This window comes from Mixophyes fleayi, chromosome 1 (genome assembly GCF_038048845.1).
Source record: "Mixophyes fleayi isolate aMixFle1 chromosome 1, aMixFle1.hap1, whole genome shotgun sequence".
Lineage (NCBI taxonomy): Eukaryota > Metazoa > Chordata > Amphibia > Anura > Limnodynastidae > Mixophyes > Mixophyes fleayi.
Genome location: NC_134402.1, coordinates 406,487,194 through 406,509,357, shown reverse-complemented (window position 1 = coordinate 406,509,357; position 22,164 = coordinate 406,487,194). Strand labels below are relative to the sequence as shown.

Sequence of the window (22,164 nt, the reverse complement as noted above, 5' to 3'; positions counted from 1 at the left end):
TGGAAATTTAGTCCAAAAGAGTTAATAAAATGTCGGAGAGCTGTAGCAATTGCTTCTGCAGTTTCGCCTTCAAGATTCACCATACCCAAAAATGTTGTCACAATCTTGTCCAAGGAGCAGCTGAAGTAGCGCACTACTAAACATAACTGCTTTACAGAGATGTCTGTACTCTCATCAATGACAAGAGAATAACAGGACTGACCAATATCTGTAATAAGATCATACAGCATGCAGGGACCAATTACATTGTTTATCAATGACGTACACTTGGTTCGATGTAGATGTAGTTCTTTTTCAAAAGTAAATCCTATAAACTGCAGATTGAAGAGTCCTAACTCCTGCTACCATGCTCCTATGACACGTTTAAACCATCAACATACCTTAATGAATAAAGACACGGACAACTGTTAAATTTAACTAATTTCGTTGCGATTTATTAATTGGACTATAATTGGCTTAGATTTTTTAAACCGGTGGTGAAGGTAAGGATGGCGAGGCGACCCCGATTGTGTCAAACTTACCAAACAGTGTATGGCCCTGAGGCACTAACCACTTGTACCAGGACATCTCCTTTACGATTGGCCGGTGCTAAATCTGGCTTCAGTTCACCTGTCCCCCCTCTGGGCTCACCATGCCCTGCCCATACAGAGCAGGCCAAGGAGTTCTGTTTAAAGAACCAAGAGCCAAGGTGCTTCGAAGAGGGTAGTGCCCTTAGGCCTATCAGTGGTAGCACCGTGTGACCGGTTGCCGACTCACCAAATTTGCCTTCCTGCTACGATCTGAAAGCAAAAGATTAATGAAATATCATGACACCAAAACATATAGGGCGGGTGCGGTGGGATTTCTCCAGCCGGATAAGAAGGTCTGAATGTGCCTGTGCCCGGCATATACTTCCCTGGACGACAACGCCCACCCCCCTCCCATTGGTTGGCTACTGGAGGGGAGTTACCTTCCCGGCTGCAGGTACCATTTGTTGTCCCTATCACCTGAGTTTAAGGACGTTCCGCTTAGGGCTGCACTTGTCATAAACTGCAGATTGAAGAGTCCTAACTCCTGCTACCATGCTCCTATGACACGTTTAAACCATCAACATAGCTTAATAAATAAATACCTCTACTGACTGTGGCTTTACAAACGCTACAAATGGCTAGACAACTGTTGTCAGGATTTGGGTAAAAATTATTCCACACATAAGTGGATTTTTTGGTCTCATGCCCAGGCATGACAATGACCTTCTTTTTATCACAGGCAAGAACTGTTTCCACTGGTGCATGACTTGCCACTGTAGAGTTCATTGACAGCACTGTTAGCTTAGCTGTCTTAAGCCCACTGGTAGATTGTTTTGTGGGGGCCAAACAAACCAAGCACTTCAGCCACAAAAGTCGCAGTCTTTGTCGCTGAAGTGCTTGGTTTGTTAAACTGTACATGTCTTTTTTAACCTATTTCCAAGGACAATTCCATCTTGCACTGTTTTACATTTTGGCCTTGGTCTATCAGCTTGTGTAACAGTCGTCAATTCAGGTGTCAACAGTATTACAGGGTTAGGGACAGGTCTAGAGATAGGGACAGGGTTAAAGTTAGGGATAATACTGTCTACATTTGAATTATCAACCTAATAAATACTGTCTACATTTCAATTGTTGTTCTAATAATACTGTCAATGCCATTATATTGTCGAGTCTGCTTCCTATCAATCATATTATGTCAATCCAACATAAGGGTGGGTGTGGGAGCCAAAGGACAATTCAATCTTGCACCACGTTTCTTTTCTGCCACTGCTGTGTGGCAATGTTTCATAGATGTGCTATAAACTGCCGTGTGTTTGTGCCGTTGCTCGTCTTGGGACAAAGTTTAGGCCAAAGACTGCCTAAACTTGCACTAAAATCTCCATTCTAACACAAAACCTCCACCGTGAGGCTGATTTTCTTAAAGACAAAATGTGGGCATCCCACTAAGGAAAAAAAAAGCACAGGGGATCCTCCCAACACCCCTGGGAAGTGGGTGTTGAGGTAATAATAGTAAAATCTTTAAAAGTATTATCTAAGTGTGCGGCAACCATTAACTGCTTGTGTATGTTGGCATGTGGGTAAAATGGCAGCATACCGATGGCTGCCAGAGCATATCAGCACTTATAGAACTACTAGCACTGGCATCCAGCGCCCATAGGAACTTGTAACACCACATAGTAAAGTACTGAGAAATAAAACTTAAAATCATACTTGCCTACTCTCCCGGAATGTCCGGGAGACTCCCGAATTCCGGGTATGTCTCCCAAACTCCCGGAGAGCAGGTATTTCTCCCGCATCCTGCCCACTTCCTAGAGAAGTGGACAGGATGTGAGCCTCAATGATGCGATTCGCTGGGAATCAAGTCATTTTGGCCCCACTCCTGCAACAAAATGTCTATTTTGTCACAGGAGTGGGGGCAAATGACATAATTGGCCTGGCCCGCCCCTTCTAGCTCTCCAGCCACACACCCTCCTCCGGGATCTCTGAGAGGTAAAAAAAAAAATGTTGGCACGTATGCTTAAATTGTTGTGCTCTTACGAGGTTATATAGTGTATAAGAAGCATATTTTGATATGGCTGCACGCTAGATACGCTAGTTATCATCAACTTGATTATAATGACTGGAGTTTTACATGTGAGGGGAAAAAAAAATAATAAAAAAGTCCAGCTTAACCCCCCAAAAGGAAACAAGTACCAACACTTATAGCCCATACCAATATTTTACATCCACACACTGAAAAGAAAATATTTCTGAAACAATTCATCAACTTCTCCACAGAAGGAGTTATTGATTTACTTACCTGCACCCATTCAAAAATGTATGTTGTTTGAACTTCCTGCCTATTGAAAATTGAAATAGATGGAAGTTAAAGTGTTGCTAAGAGACTTTTAGATATACAGGGTACAGAAAAAGGAAAGTATAATCCCATGGTATTACATTGAGGCTGGATACCATTCATTGAGGGATTTAAAGATTACTGCAGATGTAAAGGTTATTCACATGTTAAGAAACGATAACTCCCAAGTGAATTTTACTGGATGTATAATTAGGTGTCTCGTATCAACCCTGACTGTCATTGACAAGTCTTTATATCAATTCTTTGTTATCCTTATGGGAATAAGTGAGAATTTACAGCAATCAATATACTGATACAAACAGAAGTGCAGCTTGTACATAGTTATTAATACTAATACATTATTTTGTTGTTTTACTATTTTAAATCTTCCTAAACTTTGAGTTAATTATTACTATAAAAAATAATTACTATAGGCGATTGGACAATCAATCTATAGAGTCCTATAATGATTTTCCTAATAGCAGCTTCAATTAAAAATAAAAAGCTTTGTTTTTTTTTGTTAAGTAGAAAACTCTACAGAGATAACTGTACTATATATTAGAATTCAGAAATATACAAATCTTTCATCTATGCTGGGAACTAATCACTAGATGGCACTGTTGGATTTCTGAAACAAAGAGCATATCCTAAATTATTTTTTTTAATTGTAATGCTGTTATACAATAATGCATTAAAGCAATTCACAAATAATTGGCTAAATGGGATTTCACAACAGCGAACATCTGAAAATGTGTGTTGACTATGAGGATTCATTCTCTTATTCATATAAAATAAGAAAAGTCTCTTGTGTAGTCTGAGTAAATTTCTTTCGCAAAGTTGGATAATACAAAACATAACATAATCTTTACTACATTTATAAAATATAGAGACATTGTTAACGTTTGCTACACAGCGCTTACTTAGAAAAGAAAATGATGCCCTGTATATAAGAAGGTCTGCTCTGTTTTTGGCAACACACATACATGCTAGCACAAATTTGGCTAATAACAGGAATCTCCCTTTGACTATGTTCGTGACACTTTACTCTGACCGCGCAAAAATATGGATTCCGCTAATAATCACTTGGGGATCTCATAATATATCTCAAGAGGAGGCGAACTAAGATCATTTAATGCAGTCTCTCCAAGGTCTATCTGTTCGCCTAGATACTCTCCAAAACACCTTGACTGTTCAGGCCCGTCCATCCAACAGCGTCCCCTCAACTTTGAATACCAACTTTGAATTACCCCCCCCCCCCCCCTAAATTTGACACTTTCCCAAGTTGTGCCGAGGATTTTTGACTCAATGTGCTATTTAACTTGAACTTACAGGAAATTTTCCCTTAGAAAAAGCCAAAGTGACATATATAATTTCTGTCTGGACAGGACCTTGCCTGGGCCTCACCCTTATGGGAAGGTAATAACCCCTTGTTACATAATTGTACCAGTTTCCTGAATACCTTTAGAAAGATCTTTGACAAGCCAGGCAGAGTTTCTAACACTGCCTCTAGCATTCTGAGCCTCCACCAAGGGACCCAGTAACCGGGCCAGTATTCTGTTCAGTTCATTACAATGTAATAATGAGGCCTTGCTGCTACATTCTGGCAGGGATTATCTATTAAGAATGAATTGGCCTCCAGAGAACTCCTGTCTACGCTTGATGACCACATTATATTTTGTAACAAAGTAGACAACCGTTTTAAAGAAAGGACCAAGGAAAAGAAACAATCCCATTGTTCTACCTTTCGACTAGCTTCCAGCTTCCAAACCCTGATGACCCCTTCATTGGAACCCATGCAATTAGAAGGTGTCGTCTCTCTCCTGAGGAGCAGGAAAGAAGATTTAAAAATAAGTTATGCATGTAGTGTGCAGATTCAGGTCAACTTCTTGGGAATTGCCCCAAACATCCTTACTGGTGTCGGAGAGGTCACATTAGGTTCTAATCACACTTTGCTAAGCTGAGGCCAGTTTTGAGGTCACAATTCTTTTGCATCATTCCTCTGGTGCAATATACCGCCCTACCCTTTTCGACCCAGAGCAACAGGCAATTTTATTTCCACCTTTATTGTCTCCAAATGTTCTCTTCCTGTCTTACCACTTGAGTGTCCCATTGCTCTCGCAGTTATTGATGGTAGCAAAATTGCAGGTGGCACTATTTGAGATTGTACCTCACCTTTAACATTACAAGTTGAAGCCTTGCATAAAGAAGTCATATCCTTTCTCGTTATCCCTAAAGCTATCAATCCGGTAGTCTTAGGACATCCATGGCTTTGGCAGCACTCTCCTGTACTTGATTGGCACACGGCACAGATATGGTGTTGGGGTACAAGCTTCTATTCTCATTGCTTACAGAAGATAGCTCATCCTATATAATTATCCATTTCATTCATGAATCCATCCATTCATTTCTGAAATGTTTGACTGGATCAAATGAACAATTATTTTCTCTAAATTGAATCGTAAAGGGGCATACAGATTGATTCGCATCAGGAGGGGGGCTGAATGAAAAAACGCTTTTAATACTTGAAATGGCCATTAGGAATATTTGGTCATACCATTCGGCTTGTGCAATGTCCCTATCGTAATTTCAAAACTTTGTTAATTACATTTTTCAAGATGTTCTCTTTCATTTTGTGATAGTATATTTGGACTATATACTATTCTTTCTCAAGATCTTGAAACTCACCGTGAACATGTGGGAGAGGTTCTCAGATGACTTGGGTCACATCATTTATTTTGTAAACTAGAGAACTGTGTGTTCGAGAAACCTCAATTGTCTTTTGGATTATATTGTTGCAGGCTCTGGACTTCGAATGGACCCTGACAAACTTAAGGCCATCACAGAATGGCATCAACCTACTGGACTACCCAATGCTTCCAGGGGTTTGCTATTTATTATTGTCAGGTCATTAGAGGTCATTCTTCCTTTGTTGCTCCTATCACAGCCTTCACACAAATAAATGTTAATGAATGGACTCCAGATGCAGTACAGTGCTTTAATCTACTTAAACTTACATTTGCTTCAATTTTACAACAGCCTATTAATTATTGTCGAAGAGAATTATTAGGCTGTCCTTGAGGTGGACGCCTCTTCTTACGGAATTGGAGTGGTCCAGTCTGGGAACTTCCACCTTTGTGGAGACATGGAACTGTTATTAAGTTGGCTCTTTAATAACGCAGACATCTTTTGGAAGAAGAGCAATTTCCAGTGACCATTGCAGATTAAAAAATCTTCTCCATTTACAGTCTACACAGTGTTTAAATCCCCGTCAGACAAGATGGTCATTATTATTTTCTCGGTTTAATCTCATCCTTACCTATCATCCAGGCTCTAAGAACAAGATGGTAGTCACACTTTCTAAGTCTTTCAATGACTAGATAGAATAAACTTTGTATCTCATATGTATTCTAGCAGTTACACCTTCCTCATTATCCAAGTGTCCTCCTGGGGAAAAACTTGATTTGCTACATTGGGCCCATGAGTCTCAATTTGCTGGATATGCAGGTACTAAGAAAACTCTTATCACTCTGAAATATTGGTGGCAATCTCTCCATCTGTATATGGAGAAATTTGTTTCAGCATGTCCCATCTGTGCCCAACTCAAGATACCCTGATAAAAACCTTTTGGTCCACTCATTCCTTTGCCTGTTCCAGAACATCTATGGACTCATTTAACCATGGATTTTATTACTGAACTACCTTAGTCTAACGGTGTCATTTTTGTAATTATGGATTATTTTTCCAGGTCAGCCCATTCCTAGCCCAGCCTACAATTTTGCTGCTCCCTTCACAAAAGAGGTTTTTTGTTTACATGGGTGTCCCCAAGAAATTGTGTCTCATCGTGGAACCCAGTTTGTATCCATATTTTGGAGGGCCTTCTGTAAGAACATAGGTATTAAGCTTAATTTTTCCTCTGCCTATCATCTACAATCTAATGAATTAACCGAAAGAACTAACCAAGAACATGAAACATTATATAAAATATATGTCTCTACCAATCAAAACAATTGGGTGGAATTACTATCATCGGAGGAGTTCCTCCATAGTAGCCATTTTCATTAGGCAACCTCTAGTTCCCCCTTCTTTCTACTTGATGTGTGTCATCCTAAACTGCCCATCTTGGCTAATATTCCATCTGCAAAGTACCAGCGGAGGATTCTTGTCTTCGTAACTTTTCTGTCATCTGGTCCCAAGTCAAGGAAAGCTTAATTAAAGCATCATCTCGCTATAAAAATTCCACTGACAAGAAAAGACATCTGGTGCCCCAACTAAACCTGGAGAAAAGGTCTGATTATCTATCTCTGTCTTCGAGTTCCAAGCATGAAAATTGCACCTTGATTTATTGGTGCCTTCATGATTTTAGAAATCATCAACCCAGTAGCCTTTAGACCTCCAACTTAATTCAGAATCAAAAGCAAATATGAAATTAAACAAATTCTGGATTCTCGCATCTCCAGAGGTACTCTACAGTATCTTAACAATTGGAAAGGTTATGTTCCCAAGGAACGCTCCAGGGTTAAAGTGGTAGATGTACATGCTCCTTCATCAGAAGGCATCTAACCTACCAGTATGTCTTTGAAGTATAGGAGGAAACCTGCACAAACATGGGCAGAACATATAATCCACACACATAGGGTACTGGTGGGAATAATACCCATGACCCCAGCACTTTGAGGCAGCAATGCTAACCAATGTACCACTGTACTGCCCATAACTATGCTAATATAATTCACATAGTGGGAAAAGTCAGATCTACATTTGCATTGCAGTTTGAGAGGAAGAGCTGTGGTTGGTCCCAGTGAAGAAGATAGGGGCTAGACCAGGGTGAGTGGAGGGCAAGGCTACTATCGATTTAAAGCACGATTTGGACATTTTGAAATGTGGGGGGCTACAGTTATTGTAGTACAGGGTCAGTGGAGGAACGAGACATAACCATTTGTCAGCAGTGTTAATGGTATAGAACTTCTCCTACGTTAATAATAGATGGAGCAACATGTGACCTGGAACTTTGCTGCTGAGACTAAGAGGAGTTCAAGTGTATCAAAGCTCATGGTGGCATCTCTGCAGCTTGTAAATAATAGGTTACATATAAATAATGTAAAGAGGTTGTCCTGCAGACTTTCTATACACTAAATTGTACATGTGTGTTACTCTGTAAACTGCATAGACTCATCCACACATTATTTATATATTAACCCCTATTTTAACCACTAAAATACATTTTATAAAAATAGTACCAGTGGTTAAGGGCAATCCGCTATTGAGGAAATAACTGCATTGCATTCCAAGTGTAATAATGTAATATATCTCTGCTAAGGATCTATTGTCATGGACAACAAACAAATATCCTGTATGACAGTGACCTAATTATGGAGGCACAGAGATCAATGGGCAGCGTTGTCCATTTAGAACACATATCTATTTAACCCTTATATAGCTCACTTAGATCCAGGGAGTTCCTCTTCTTTCGTCTAGGCTTGCGATCCAAAGGGATAAAATAACCCATATGGGGTTTAGCTACAATGATGTACATTCATACAACACTGTTCTAAAAAAAAATTTAAAAAAATAAAAAATATATATTTTTTAAAGTTATGAAATTGATGACGATTACTGGCGTCTCTACTGTACGATGATAAATTTAAAACGTATCTTCAGTCAGTACATGCATGTAACATTGTATGTAGAGCTGCATGGATCTTAAGATATGTGCAGCTCTGCGTACACAAATAAATGTATTTTTTTTCGGTGTTCCAACTCCTATACCGTAGGTGATGGCATTAGTGCCTAACGAGGGGGAAGTTACTCTGCATCACTCTGGCCTGGAGAACAAAAGAACAGTAATGCACAGAAGACTGAATTGCAGTCACAGAGATAACACATGCACTGATGCTGGATGTGTGTTTGCATTTGCAATTAAAGGTAGAAAATAGTACAATATTTAATTAAAATTAAACTGAAGTGAAAAATTGGATTTACATTTTTGGTTTTAATTTAACTCTCAAAGTGTGTCAAAAGGAAGACTAGTTTCATAGTTAATAACCTGTACTCTGGTATTCAATCATACCCTTATAAAGAACAGTAAGAGAATAGTCTTCTATGCTCATAAAGTTTTAGTTTATTTGGCATCAAAATCTCCCTTGTACCTCAACAATCATCAGTATGGGGCTTTGCATATTCTAAGGATACTTAAATTGCCTAGTTGTCTGGCTACTTTAGCCGGTATATTCTTAAATATTTTATAACATTTTGCTTTGTGCCCAAAGTTGGGCTGTTCTTATGTGGTTTGGTGGACAGGTTACAGAGCTCCCTTCTGGCATATCGTTCTCTTGCTTTAGAAAGCTGCATAATGCAAGATTAACTGAATTACACCATTTTCACCATATTGGTCCTCCTGGATAATCATACAGCCTCCCGACCTTTGTTTACAACTACAGACACTTCTATTCCAGATGGGTGTGGTAACATATTTTTTTTTTTACATATTTCAGCTGGGACTGATGTGAGTTGTCTGTACAGCGCTGCGGAATTAGTGGCGTTATATAAATAGCTGATGATGATGATGATGATGAAATAACTGTAGCCAGACAGCAATTTTAAGTTAAAATGACAGATTTTGAATTATTTCTTTATGAGTCACTAGATGGCACCATTGTGCATTTCCTTCTTAAAAGAGTTCCTAGATCAGTGATGGCTAGCTAACCTGTGCCACTCCAGGTGTTGTGAAACTACACCTGGCCTGCCTAACTAGGCCTGCCTTTCACAGGGACAAGTTAGGTTTGGGTGGGTTTTAATTAGTGAAGAAAAGACCCTTGATCACTAATTTAAACCCACCCAAACCTTACCTGACCCTAGACCATTTTTATACACATTCTGACACACCTTAGCAGGGGTATACATCAATGGTAGAGAAGGAAAAGATACTATCTGTGGAAGGCACACCTCGTGTGTGATTAATATATTGAACTACATAGAATAATAACCAGTATATAGACCCAAAACTATCACTGTGCTTACATGATGAATGTTTCGCTAAACTCTTCTTAGAGGCCTCTAAAAAGAAGCATTTAGCGAAACATTCATCATGTAAGCACAGTGATGTTTTTGGGTCTATATACTGATTATCCTATGTAGTTCAATATATTAATCACACACGAGGTGTGCCTTCCACAGATCTTTTCCTTCTCTCCCACTGATGTGGAATTAGTGGCGCTATATAATTTAATGATGATGTGTATTAGAATATACTACTGGAAGCTGCACTCTCTTCTTACATTAATTTGACTCGGAATCCTAAACGTGACACCAAGATTTGAAAAAATGGGTAAAACTTGAAAATGTACCTAATTTTGATTTTGAAAATTAATTTTACATTTTTAATTTTTATTTAAACATACTGCTGTGTTATATGTCATATGAAAGCCCGTAAAAATAGGTTTAAAATGAGACATTGTCCACCTCTCTAGCTCAATGAAGTGAACTACAAATGCAATTAAAATAAATGTTAAAAACAAATTTTTCTTTAAAAAAGTGCAAATTTAAAAGGTTTATAACTTCAAAACTAGTGCACATATCAGCCTAAGATTTGGGGGTTTTCTTTACACCCATGAGAGCATTTATTACACCATATTTCATTACATGCTGAAATGGTCAGTTTGAAACCCTGTGTTGATTTGATATGGAATGAATGACCCTTTAACAGTGTATCTTTCACTCACTGCCCGTTTCTTACTCAATTCAACTACAGCAGTTGTTCTGCATAATCACTTCTAATCAGAATTGTTTGCAACTTAACTGCTATAACGTATTATAGATGTATCTAGTCAGTTACCTGTAATCTTACAGTACAGCTGTCAGAAAGCAGATAGGACAGCCTCTATAACAGCAAAGTGTTGCTCTTAAAATAATCACTAAATTGCTGTCTGCTGGAATTCAGCCTATCTGATAGAGCAGCGATGTATTTTATGATATTCTGTGTCACCCTGGGTCTGTCCTACTTAAGTGGTATCATTATTATTTCTCCCCACTAAAGTCACACCACACCAATGTTTTAATTTCCAGATGTCAGATTTCAGGTAAATATGAACGTTTCTACGCTGACGCGCATTTCGCTACACTGACTTTTTCAAAGGATAAAGATGTTAGATAAGTATTTATTACGGACACAGCAACTTCTTTTAGTCGGACATGTTTTAGTTTTGCGTACGATGCATACTCCCATAAGGCCCATATGCAAATCTTTTTTATTGCATAACTTTGGCTTGAGCGTCCTTATGTGTGGCCGAGTACAATTAAGGGTTTGTACACATAATTGTTTAGATGTGGATGCATCTGCAGATATACTTTTAATGCAGCATTCTCTTGTGGGTGCTGGAGCAAGAACACACAATAACAACTACCAACATCACTAGCTGGCTGCTTCTGATTGGCTGATTGCCATTGACCTCCTCCAGCTGACTACACTTAAATCATTAGTTCTATTATATGAAAGTTGACATTTCTATTTGGACTACTGCTAGAACGAAGATTCCCATTGAATTTTTAAACAGATACATAAATATAAGTAATATTGAAAATGTGATTTACACATTTATTAAGAACTCTGATTTAATTGCGTCTTTTCCCTCTGAAGACATTTACGTCTGCCCTTCACAATGTGAAACTGCTGCGAGAACATAACTGCACCAAACACACCATTGTTATCCTGGAAGGATAAATCTAAAAGGTAAAGCTCTGATATTTCACACATATAAGACTTCATAGAATGTGTTAAAGTTTTAGAGACTGCAATCCATGTAAACACCATTTATGAATCATGCTGGTTAAATTTAAATGAATGTGCGCTTATTTTATTCTTTAAATTTACATCCTCCAATTGGTAAGATGAGTATGTGCAAATGTTTGTTTTCTAATCCTTATAGCTGAAAACAAGACTTATACATTTTCAGCCACTGTGCAGCACCCAAGAGTTAGGCCGTTGTCACACGGGCTGTTATAATGTCACTTCTAAAGGAAGGGAAATAATTCTTCAAAAATTACCAAATTGACCAGATCCAGTCTCACAAATCGCTTTAAGCGGTTTGCTGAAAAGCACATTAACAATGGTCAAGTGTGAACAAACACTAATACATGCATACGTTTTTAGAATCAGCCTGCAGCAGCACCAATCAGCCTCATAGGTATAATATAATGTTATCACTCGAGGGTATATGTATTTGTAAGGGGTGGTGGGGAAAATAAACAACAGGGTGGAGATTCTTTCAATGTTTTAGTATAAATTTACACAGAAAGACTATTGAATGAAGCTCAATTAACCCTAAATTCTATTTTTGTGATTTTTATTTAAATAAACAAGTCATGTTTCATTTAATCTGATACACATTTATGAAGCAACATCACCACTTTAGTCTGATAAAAACAGTTTCCTAATGCAAGGTGACCATCCAGCCTCATTGTCAGTTATATCCCTATGATCTGTCCCCTTATACCAACAGGGCACATAGGTATTCACATCATTCAATACTCTGATATTAATCCTGTAGACATACCTACACCTACAAGACCAGTTAAAAAAAAAAAACTAACTGTTATAATAATTATAGCATAGAGAATACTACTGGAGAAATTAAAGAAATGTTTCTCCCCTTCACGTTCTCTTGCAGGTTATGTGAATACAAAAATAAGATCCATTGCGGCTATAATAATCCTTTTGAAAAAAGAGACAGTTTTGAAAATAATTTTGTTTCAGCTTCACCTTGTGTGATGTCTAAAGTAACATAGTGACAAAATCTGTCACATTCTTGTTTTACACATTACCTCATACATTGGAGATGGTGACTAACCAAGATATTTTCCTATACAGTATTAAATTAATTGTATTCATTGAGGGAATTCAATAAGCCATGAGGAGTTGCAATGTATATGGGGAGTCACATGACCACAATGCTTTCTCTCAAATCTCCAGTCATGTTCCCCTCATGTCCTATAGAGATGTGAGGAGTAAAAGAAGAGACATATTGGCGGTCAGTGTATGGAGCTAAACATTGAGGTGATATCTGGCGGCACCTTGCAGTTAGTTGAATCCCTCACATTGAGTGACACTAAGCTGACAATGTTGTTCTGCATTTATTTCATGGGGCTGGAAGGTTCCTTGTTTCGCTGGGCTCCAGCTCATCTCCATCACTTCTTCTTTTTCTTGCTTTTCTTGCCCCCTTCTCCTTGCTGGACGGTTTGATCGCTGCCTCCACTTTTCTGTGTTCGAGTCTTAAGCTTGGGGATTTCTTCTGCTACACGAAGCATTACGGCTTTTCCTTAAACAGAAGACATAGCTGTGAATAAGTATAGAGTGTGAGCTATTAACTGAGTGTAAAATACACAGCCTCTAAGAACAAAGCTAATGTGTTGCACGTTTTAAGACAACAAAATGCCTGCACTAGTTTGCAGTAATTTTGCTTCATTGTAAATTAAGTCCACAAATTCATGGAGGACACATGATAGCACTTTAAGGTTATGAGCCCCTTTTCATCACCAGTAACACGCATCAGATACAATGTGTGCGTGGGAATTTAATGTGATGAGCCGCCTGGCATCAAGGTGATGTCTGGCTGGAGTCAGTTCCGGGTACTGCAGTACACAAACATGACAGAGTCTCCTGCATCTGTCAGGTGACGCTACACCGTTCCCCAGGCACTCTGTGGCGCATTGCTGCAAGTTGCAGTCCCCAATTATAAACATATAATACAGCACATACCTATAATAATGAATTTGCATACAGTACAGACCAATGACCAGTATACATTGCAGCTCCCATTTGACCAGATTTATTCATCTCACTCATAAGAAAAAATATAGAAGTCTCATATTCATTAAAAGCCAATAGCATTTTCTTTGGTTGCTTCTCCTCTAATGAAATGAGTTGAGTGAAATTAAATGAATTCTGATCACCAGAGGAAAGACAACCAGTGCAGTCAAAGCTCTAGATCATTCTTGTGGAGCCCAATATGTAACAGATTTCAGTGTTTCAGACATGGTCCCATGAAACATCTCAAGAATTCCAAAGATGCATCAAAGCCTATTCCAAATACTGTAATGTCAAAGCTTCCGACTGTAATTCCACACAGAGGGGGGTATTCAATTGTTCCTCCGGGCGCCGCCGGAACGAGCGCGTTAAAACTATTACCGTTTATACGGTAATTACTCGCTGAATTTCATCTCGTGAAATTCAGCGAGTAAACTACCGTATTAACGGTTTTTACGCGCAAGTTTACCGTGTAAACGGTAATAGTTTTAACGCTTGTTCCGGCGGCGCCCGGAGGAACAATTGAATACCCCCTAAATGTCAGAAAATTATGACATTCAAAATCCTAGGAAGCACTGATCATTGTTAATATGTACAGGTCATGTATTAGCCACCACCTACAAACATCTCTATCTATATTTCTAGTACTGAAGATATTTTTGTATTTATTAGAGAGATATTTATATACAGTGTTCTCCCCAGAAAATATTGTCAGCTGAATAGCATTAAGAAGTAGCCAAGTGGCATTAAGAAGCAGCCAGGTGGGGGCAGATGTAATACTTTGCAATAATACTGAAAGATGTTAAAGGTTATGGCCCACTCCTGCCAGGACTGGTCAGACTGGTGGTCAGTGGTCTAACACACTGCTGGCTGTAGTGCTCACATAGTGCCTGTTCTACTAGGAGAAACAATGGTTTATTCTATTATAATAGGACTCTGTTGGGCTCTAAGAGCCAAATGTCAAGAAAAAACAGCGTGGAGCACCCAGGTAATAGGTGCTGGGGAGAACACGGATTGAACCTTATTGGTCTAGCTCTCCAACCTTGAAGAAATAACAAGCACCAAGAAATCTGGTACTGGGCACATGAAAGGTACATGGTGGTGGTGGTGATACACGACTCCTATTGAAGCGTATACAGCTTGGAGTGACCCCGTCACCCACACACAGTCATCCATTATGTGGGTTAAACCAGTACTATGCTTATGAATTTTCTAAGAAGCAGCGAAAACACAGACACTGCCTACTATTCATGGGACCCGATACATTCTTTATGTACTGGGTGAATTAATAGGCTACATTCATACGCATACAGCCCACAAAACGGCTGCCTCTGCTTCAAACCTGTGCAGATATATAGGCTAGGACAAGAGACAAGGCCCATAACTGTAAGTAGTAGTAGACATTACTTGACTGTAGCTTATCCAGGAAGGGTGTGCCGTCCTCATTCTTCAGCTGTACACGTACTCTACCCTTGTACTGGGCATCCCGGTTCCATTCACGTGTGTACATCTTATCTGCCTGTGTGGAGAATTCAGTTTAGCACTAGTATAGATGTGGTCCAAAAACAAAGACTAAGATATAAAATCTCACCTCGATATTGACATTTAATTTAAAAGCTCGACAAATATCTGCAATCTCGACACATGTTGGATTCTGTACAGCCTGGTAATTGGGAGAAAGAAAAAAGAAAAAAAAAAAAAAAAAAAAAGGTAGGTTACAAAAATTCGAAAATAATTGACTATTACTATTAATGTGCATCGGTGGCTGAAGGTGTTTTTTTGAGAATGCAGCTATCAATTCACAGGGACTCACTGACATGACAGAAGGTCTCATGGAACCACTGAAGAACAGATTGTCTGCATTCTATACAAGTTGGCTGCCTACTGCATGTGTAGGCGACAGGTGCGCTTCAGTTCTTCACAAGATAGGAAATACTGACACTACAAATGACATATGTATGTACACATTTATTTTTTAAAGTAATCAGTTATACTGTATCTTTACATTTCAATGTGTATTTTCACACTACTCAACCAACCACTGCATAATTAAGGGACATTTAGGAAAACTGTTCTAGTGTGGCGTAGAAAAGGTGCTATTGCCCATAACAACAAGATTCAGTCATTGTCCTAGTCCAGTTAATAAGATGAAAGCAAACATTCCACTGGTTGATCTGGAGAACAGCACCTTTTCTCCAGTTACCTGGAGAACCATTGTCATAGAATGCTCCATGGCCTATCCAGTCAAATGGAAACTTTTGTTATCACAACCAAGATCTGTCTTTATGTACTTGTTACTTGTACCCAGGGCTGCCATCAGAAACTGTGGGGCCCAGTACTAATTAATCTGACGGGGCCCCCCTCCCCATACATGTGTACCCCTCCATCTTCGCTATATATGCACCCCCTATCCCTCATCACAGTACATTCCCCCCCCACTCCCTTATCACAGTAAATGTCCCCCTCTCCCCCCCCCCACTCACAGTTAAGGACCCCCTCCCCCCCCAATCACAGTTAAGGTCTCCTTCTCCCTCTCCCCACAGTTAAGGTCCCCCTCTCCCCCCAATCACAGTTAAGGTCCCCTTCTCCCTCTCCCCAGATCAGGTCCCCCAGGCTCTCCCTGTCGCCCCCCCCAATCCACAATAAAAGTCTCCCAGGATCTTCCTGTTCCCCCCCTCCACAATTATGGTCCCCCGGGCTCTCCCTCTCCCCCCTCAAAAAAAAAAATAGTAGCTCATTAACTTACCTTCTCCGTGGTGCTGCAGCTCTGCCTCCCTCTGTCACTGATAGACTGGGAGTGCGGCGCGCAGTGATGATGTCACCGCGCCAGCGGCGCTCCCAGCCTATCAGAGTCTGGGAGGCAGAGCTGCAGCATCGCGGAGAAGGTAAGTAAAAAAGGGGAGGCACGGTCGGTGACTGCAGGGCCCGGACAGTCCAGGAGTCCGGACAGACGGAGAGGTCTGTCCGGGCCCCTCACAGCAGTACTGGCCGTACCCCCCTGATGGCGGCCCTGCTTGTACCCCAGGCAGTGATCGAAGTGGAAAGTTAGAAATGCTGGTATGGAGAATGTAAGTGAATAGAATGTGATAGTTTTACAATGATCGCAGTAGAAGTGGCATACTGCTTTATACACCCACACTTTTCTCCTGACCCCAGGTATAATTCAAACTGTTACAATACAATAAGCTCTGTGCTCAGTAACATGATCACAGAGTGAAATGTTTAAATCTAAACATACTGTGACATGAAAAGCACCGTCTGTATTCTGCAAGTCTTATATAATATATAGTCACTGACCTTCTCAATGGGTATCCTCCTTCCCTCTGCTAATGTCTTCTTATTATTGATGTAAGCAGGATAAATGCAAATAAATCTGGAGAAAGAAGGAACACAAGATGGTCCAGTGGTGGAGTATTCACAGCTCAAAAATTGTAGATTACATTAAAAATAAGTGCTCAAGGCTATTTGAGTTTAGGAAAATGAACCTCCAATTCCTTTGAGCTGTGATAAATAATACAGCAATTCAGCCTAGAGAATATATGCAATTTACCCTGCACTAAGCAACACACACAATATGGAATAGTGTTTGAATGTAAAGTTACAGATTATATAAGAAACACAACAAGCAGTTAAGAATAGTTTGAAACAAAGGATATTATTTAACAAGTTATTTCTAAAGCCAATTTACCTGTCTGGGTCTGTATGAAGCTTGTTCAGGTCCGCCATGGCAGGGCCAGATCACAGTTGCATATCACTGTTCTGCACACATGGGATGAAACAAGAGAAAAGGAATCAAGTTTCAGATTGTAGCAAAATGAATATCAATAGATTCTCTTATAAAGGTGGTACCTGCCATTTCCCCAAAACACACTGATCTGCTCTTATTTTTTATAGTAATTTCCCCCATTAAATTAACCAGAGTAAATTAAGTTGGCAGGGTGCTTTCTTCCTGAAAACACCTTTAACATTAACTAAATGGCTTCTCCACCCATTCATTCTATAGGGGAATGAGGTTTTAGATAATCCTTGTTTAGGAGACAGCATTAAAAAAAGTAAACCCAATATGCAAATGTGTGGACTTTGCTTTAGAGTCCAGAGAGCTGCCGTCTTGTAGATTCCTGGGATTGGAGGTAAGAAAAGAGCACCCAGGAGTGAAGAATCTAAGGTGGATCTTCTCAGAGCCCCTTCATTTACACATAGGGCGTGCTTTCTTTTTAATCAAAGCTCTCTCCCAATAGAAGACAGAAAAACTGTGTTTTTGTTGTACACTTAAATACTGAGGGGCATATTCAATTAGGTTTCCGGTCCACGGTAACTTGCGTTACCGTGGAAAGTGCGCAGTGTTGGCGGTAATACAGTACCACAATAACGCAGATTTTCCTACTCAACCCTATGGGGTGCGCACGAAAATCCACGTTATTGCGGTACCGTGGATTGACCTCGCGGCCCGTTCCGGCGCGTTATCGCAGACCGGAAACCTAATTGAATATGCCCTTAATTGCATTAAATACTATATAAAACAAGTGGTATTTATAAAGTGACAGGTTACTTTTTTTTATTTTTTTAATAAGTATTGTGTCAAGTGCACCTACCTATGCAATACAAAACAAAAAAAAAAAAAAAAAAATAGGCTACTTTTTAAGCGCATCTTCAGCACTGTTGTTACTACTCAGAATTGGCTACATAGCAATACACATACTCAAATAATAATAATAAAAAAAATTAAAAAAAATAAACATTCACATACAGGATTTTCTGGCATTCAATTTGGAAGAGCTTTAGTGTGTTACCTCCACAAGCAGCATGTCAGGATAACCTGCAGGTGAAATTACTTTTTATTTTTACTGGTTTACTATTTAGATGCGTCTTCCCGATAAGCCCAGTAATTTTCTCCTCCAAGAGAGGCAGACTACTAGAAGCCAGCTGAGACGTTGCTGAAGATAAGTACCTAGTGCGTGTGTGTGTATAGATAGAATGTATTTAAAAGCTGTGTGCATGCAAGACGTGGCCCAGTTAAAAAGCACTGTAAAGATCATGATAAAATTCATACTGAATTCAGGTTTGTATTTAGTGTAGGACTGGTCACAAGGTGAATACTTTGGCGTGAGTTAGTCAGCTTAAGATGTATTGCAGTATGTGGAACACTGCCTGTCTTTAAGAGTGCAGCCTGAAGTAGCTTAGATTGCAATAATAATGAATCTGGTCAGTACAAAAGGATCAAATGTGTTTTTATATAACATAAATGTCCCCCACATAATACATGATGCACGTTAATAAAATTCAATTAATGGATAGTGCTGCAAAATATGCAAACAGTATATAAACAATGATAAAATAATTTAGCCTAGATAACCTAATTCAGTAAAGGTTACATTCAAGAGGGATATCAGTGGAGCACACAGGAGCAAAGCAATGTGTCACAGGAGTGTAACAGGTAATGTTAGCAGGTATGTAAAAGATAACTTGTATTTTAGGTTAATTGTTTTTTGGGAGTTGTCTTTTCATTCATAGGGATATGCAATTAGCCGTGCCAAATGGGACATGTCAGCCATGCTGCATCTCATCACACAGAAGCTGCCTTATGATCAGACACACTATAACCACATTCAGTGAAGAGACCGTACCGTACAACAAGAGATCCCCAGCGCAGACACGTAATATGTAGCATATAACAGCCCCCCAGATCTCCCCAATACCTGTGCTCTGCAGCTGCTGACTGGTGCTTCCGGGCAGCCAGGAAAAGGAAATACGTTGGACGGCCAATGGCAGAGCTTCCTGCGTGTCACGCCTCGATGAGAACTGAGAGAATATTCACTGTGGATTGGTTGCTTGTGAATCGGGAGAGCCAATAGAATTACAAAGTTACAGCTCACCCGCCTGTTTGAGATCACGTGTCTGTCTCCTGCCTCTGAGCGGATCAGCTCATTCACTTATTGACCTGTGTAGTAAGAGTCAGGTGTAGCTGTGTTTGAGGGAGGCACTGAGGCCACACAAACATGGCCGGGTCATCTTTATCATTACAGCTTTGCTTTGGATTACCTGTTATTTCTGTTGTCTGAATTCCTGTGGTCCAGGTGTAATGTATACTCATTACTATAGCGGGTACAATGTATAGCAGACTCATAACCATGAGTGTATACTCTATTAGGATTTTAATTTGCAATTGATCCCGTGGCTGGCAGTCATCTAATGTGCGGAGAGTTTTCATACCTTTAGATCAGTACAAGTTACTGTGGTGTATTCACTATTAATATTTGTTTTGCTTTTTAGCTAACCAAGAAAACTTTTTTTGTTTTGTTTTTGGTCTGACGACCTTTGGTTGGATCGTGGTATAAATCTCATCATCACTATTTATCAGGTGCGGGCTGGCATATATCCGACCGGTAGGCGCACAGACGGCCACATCACATGACACGCGATGCAGCCGCTCAGTTTTAGCACTGTTAGGGACGCCCCTGGGATGGAAAATGACCTGATTTTAACCCGCGGCCGCATCGCATGACACGGGATGCGGCTGCGTCAGCGCACAGGCGGCCGCGGGTTAAAATCAGGTAATTTTCCATCCCAGGGGCGTCCCTAACAGTGCTAAAACTGAGCAGCCCGGGGGACCGATGCCACCCAGGCCCCCGCCCCTGCCATTTATTTATATAGCGTCACTGATTCTGCAACGCTAAACAGAGAACTCACATCAGTCCCTGCCCCATAGGGCTTACATTCTAAATTCCCTCACACATACATAGACAGACACACAGACTAGGGTCAATTTGTTAGCAGCCAATTAACCTACCAGTATGTTTTTGGAGTGTGGGAGGAAACCGGAGCACCCGGAGGAAACCCACGCAAACACGGGGAGAACATACAAACTCCTCTCAGATAAGGCTATGGTCAGGAATTGAACTCATAACCCCAGTGCTGTGAGCCAGAAGTGCTAACCACTTAGCCACCGTGCTGCCCAAATATCACTCTAAATTCCACAATTCTTCTCATAGTTACTTTCTAACAAGCAGTGCAACCTCAGAAATGCACTCCAAAATTGATTAAGCTCAGACTCCCCTCTAATATCCAATGTTTGATGCAGTTACACAGTCTAGTTAGAATAATCATCACTTTAGCTTTAAAGGTGTTTGTTTTGCACGTGGGTGAAAGTAATTAAAGGTACACTACACACATTTTTAATGATTTCCATATGATTTATCTAATTGAATTCTGTAGAAAGATTTTATTTGACAGCATCCACTACAAGCAGCCCATTTGAAGCACTAGCATTTTCTAACTGTCCACATAAGGCTCTCTCATGTAAGTGTTAAAAAAAAAAAACCTGTCCCACCAATATAAGAACCACCACCATCCATAATGTAGTTAGAAGAAATTTACTTTATCAAGCATTTCTGGAGAGAGGGCAATGAAAAGGAGAAGAGGTAAGGACGATGTCTTCCGCTACATTCAGAGGCAGAGGGGGACCATAGTATTTTCACCTTTATGAGCCTGCAGACAAAACACAGAAATAAATACTTGAAGCTTGAGTCCCTTTAAGATGAGAGGAATGTTAATCATGCACAAGCGATGGTGACAGTCTACTTGGCTGGGTCAGAACTTTGAAAAGGTTGGGCAGCATTATATTAATGTAGTGTTAAGGATAATCGCTGACGAGAACAGTCTGTGTTTTGTATACATATATGGGCATTTACATTGGCATGCAGCTGGAACCATATATAATGTGGGATACACCAATCACGCTTTTTTTTTTTTCTAGCATTATATTAGTGAGATGTCCACTCTAGGGCAATAAATGTCCAGATCAACTCATGCTGTGGTCAGCTTAACAGGCTAATTTTATCTCTTGTTTTGTTTCAAAATATTGCCTTATGTTTTCTGAGCAGCTGTCCATCAAGCCCAATTAAGGTTCATTTGGGTGTGGCTTACAAGCCAGCCCTTGCTAGATGTAAGCCCCGTTACCTGTGAGGTGAGTGCATCTGAGTGTAACTGCATTGTAATGGTGTTTAAAGCATATAGGTCAGTGTAGGACCTGCAGAGGTGCCCTTGAGGCTGGGCTGCAGGCTTAATGTTTTAAATCAAATGTTTTGATCAAAATATGAACTAATATCTCATGTTTTCATATTGTCTAGATACAGACAATTATACAGTGTTAAGGATAAACACAAACAACTGCCTTTGTGTTTTGTATACATACATGCAGTGCTGTCTTTCCCATTGGGCATGCTGGGCAGCTGCCTGGGGGCCCCTCAGGTCCCATAGGCAGGGCTCTGAAGTAAGCTCTGAAAAAACATACCTTTTTGCAGTCATGTGGTCGCAATCCAGCTCACTCCCTGTTCCTCTTTTCTGTGATGCGCTCGCACTGAATGTCATTTTCAATGAGGAGCGCAGCACGGAGCAGCCACAACGCGATGGACAAGCAGCAAGCGAGGAAGAAAGAAAACAGAAAAGAAGGTGATAGAAAGGTAAGTGAAGGGGAGCAAATAGAAGCATAATGGAGGGCACAGGTATAGTATCTAATACAGAGG

The 22,164-nt window shown here is 40.0% G+C and overlaps 1 protein-coding gene across 2 annotated transcripts; it reads right to left on the bottom strand.

Annotated features, from left to right (window-relative positions):
* Positions 1 to 12,931: 12,931 nt before the first annotated feature.
* Positions 12,932 to 19,418, bottom strand: SRP19 (signal recognition particle 19). Of its 2 annotated transcripts, none has more exons than XM_075181739.1 (6): positions 19,339 to 19,418; positions 17,331 to 17,401; positions 16,940 to 17,015; positions 15,234 to 15,305; positions 15,050 to 15,161; positions 12,932 to 13,154 (listed from the first exon to the last, which is right to left on the bottom strand). In XM_075181739.1, exons 2-6 carry the CDS (start codon positions 17,366 to 17,368, stop codon positions 13,024 to 13,026), a joined length of 429 nt encoding a protein of 142 aa, XP_075037840.1. In that variant the 5' UTR covers positions 17,369 to 17,401; positions 19,339 to 19,418; the 3' UTR covers positions 12,932 to 13,023. The 2 variants fall into 2 exon arrangements, with proteins under 2 accessions (XP_075037840.1, XP_075037851.1); XM_075181750.1 differs by lacking the exon at positions 19,339 to 19,418 and adding an exon at positions 19,267 to 19,324.
* Between the last annotated feature and the right edge of the window lie 2,746 nt (positions 19,419 to 22,164).

What these genes read in the sequence shown, in the direction of transcription:
- SRP19 (XM_075181739.1), bottom strand. Translation starts at nt 17,368, where the DNA reads ATGGCGGACCTGAACAAGCTTCATACAGACCCAGACAG. An exon ending in GGAGGATACCCATTGAGAAG is followed by an intron (nt 15,306 to 16,939) that starts GTCAGTGACTAT and finishes CCCAATTACCAG; the next exon opens with GCTGTACAGAATCCAACATG. An exon ending in AATTAAATGTCAATATCGAG is followed by an intron (nt 15,162 to 15,233) that starts GTGAGATTTTAT and finishes TTCTCCACACAG; the next exon opens with GCAGATAAGATGTACACACG.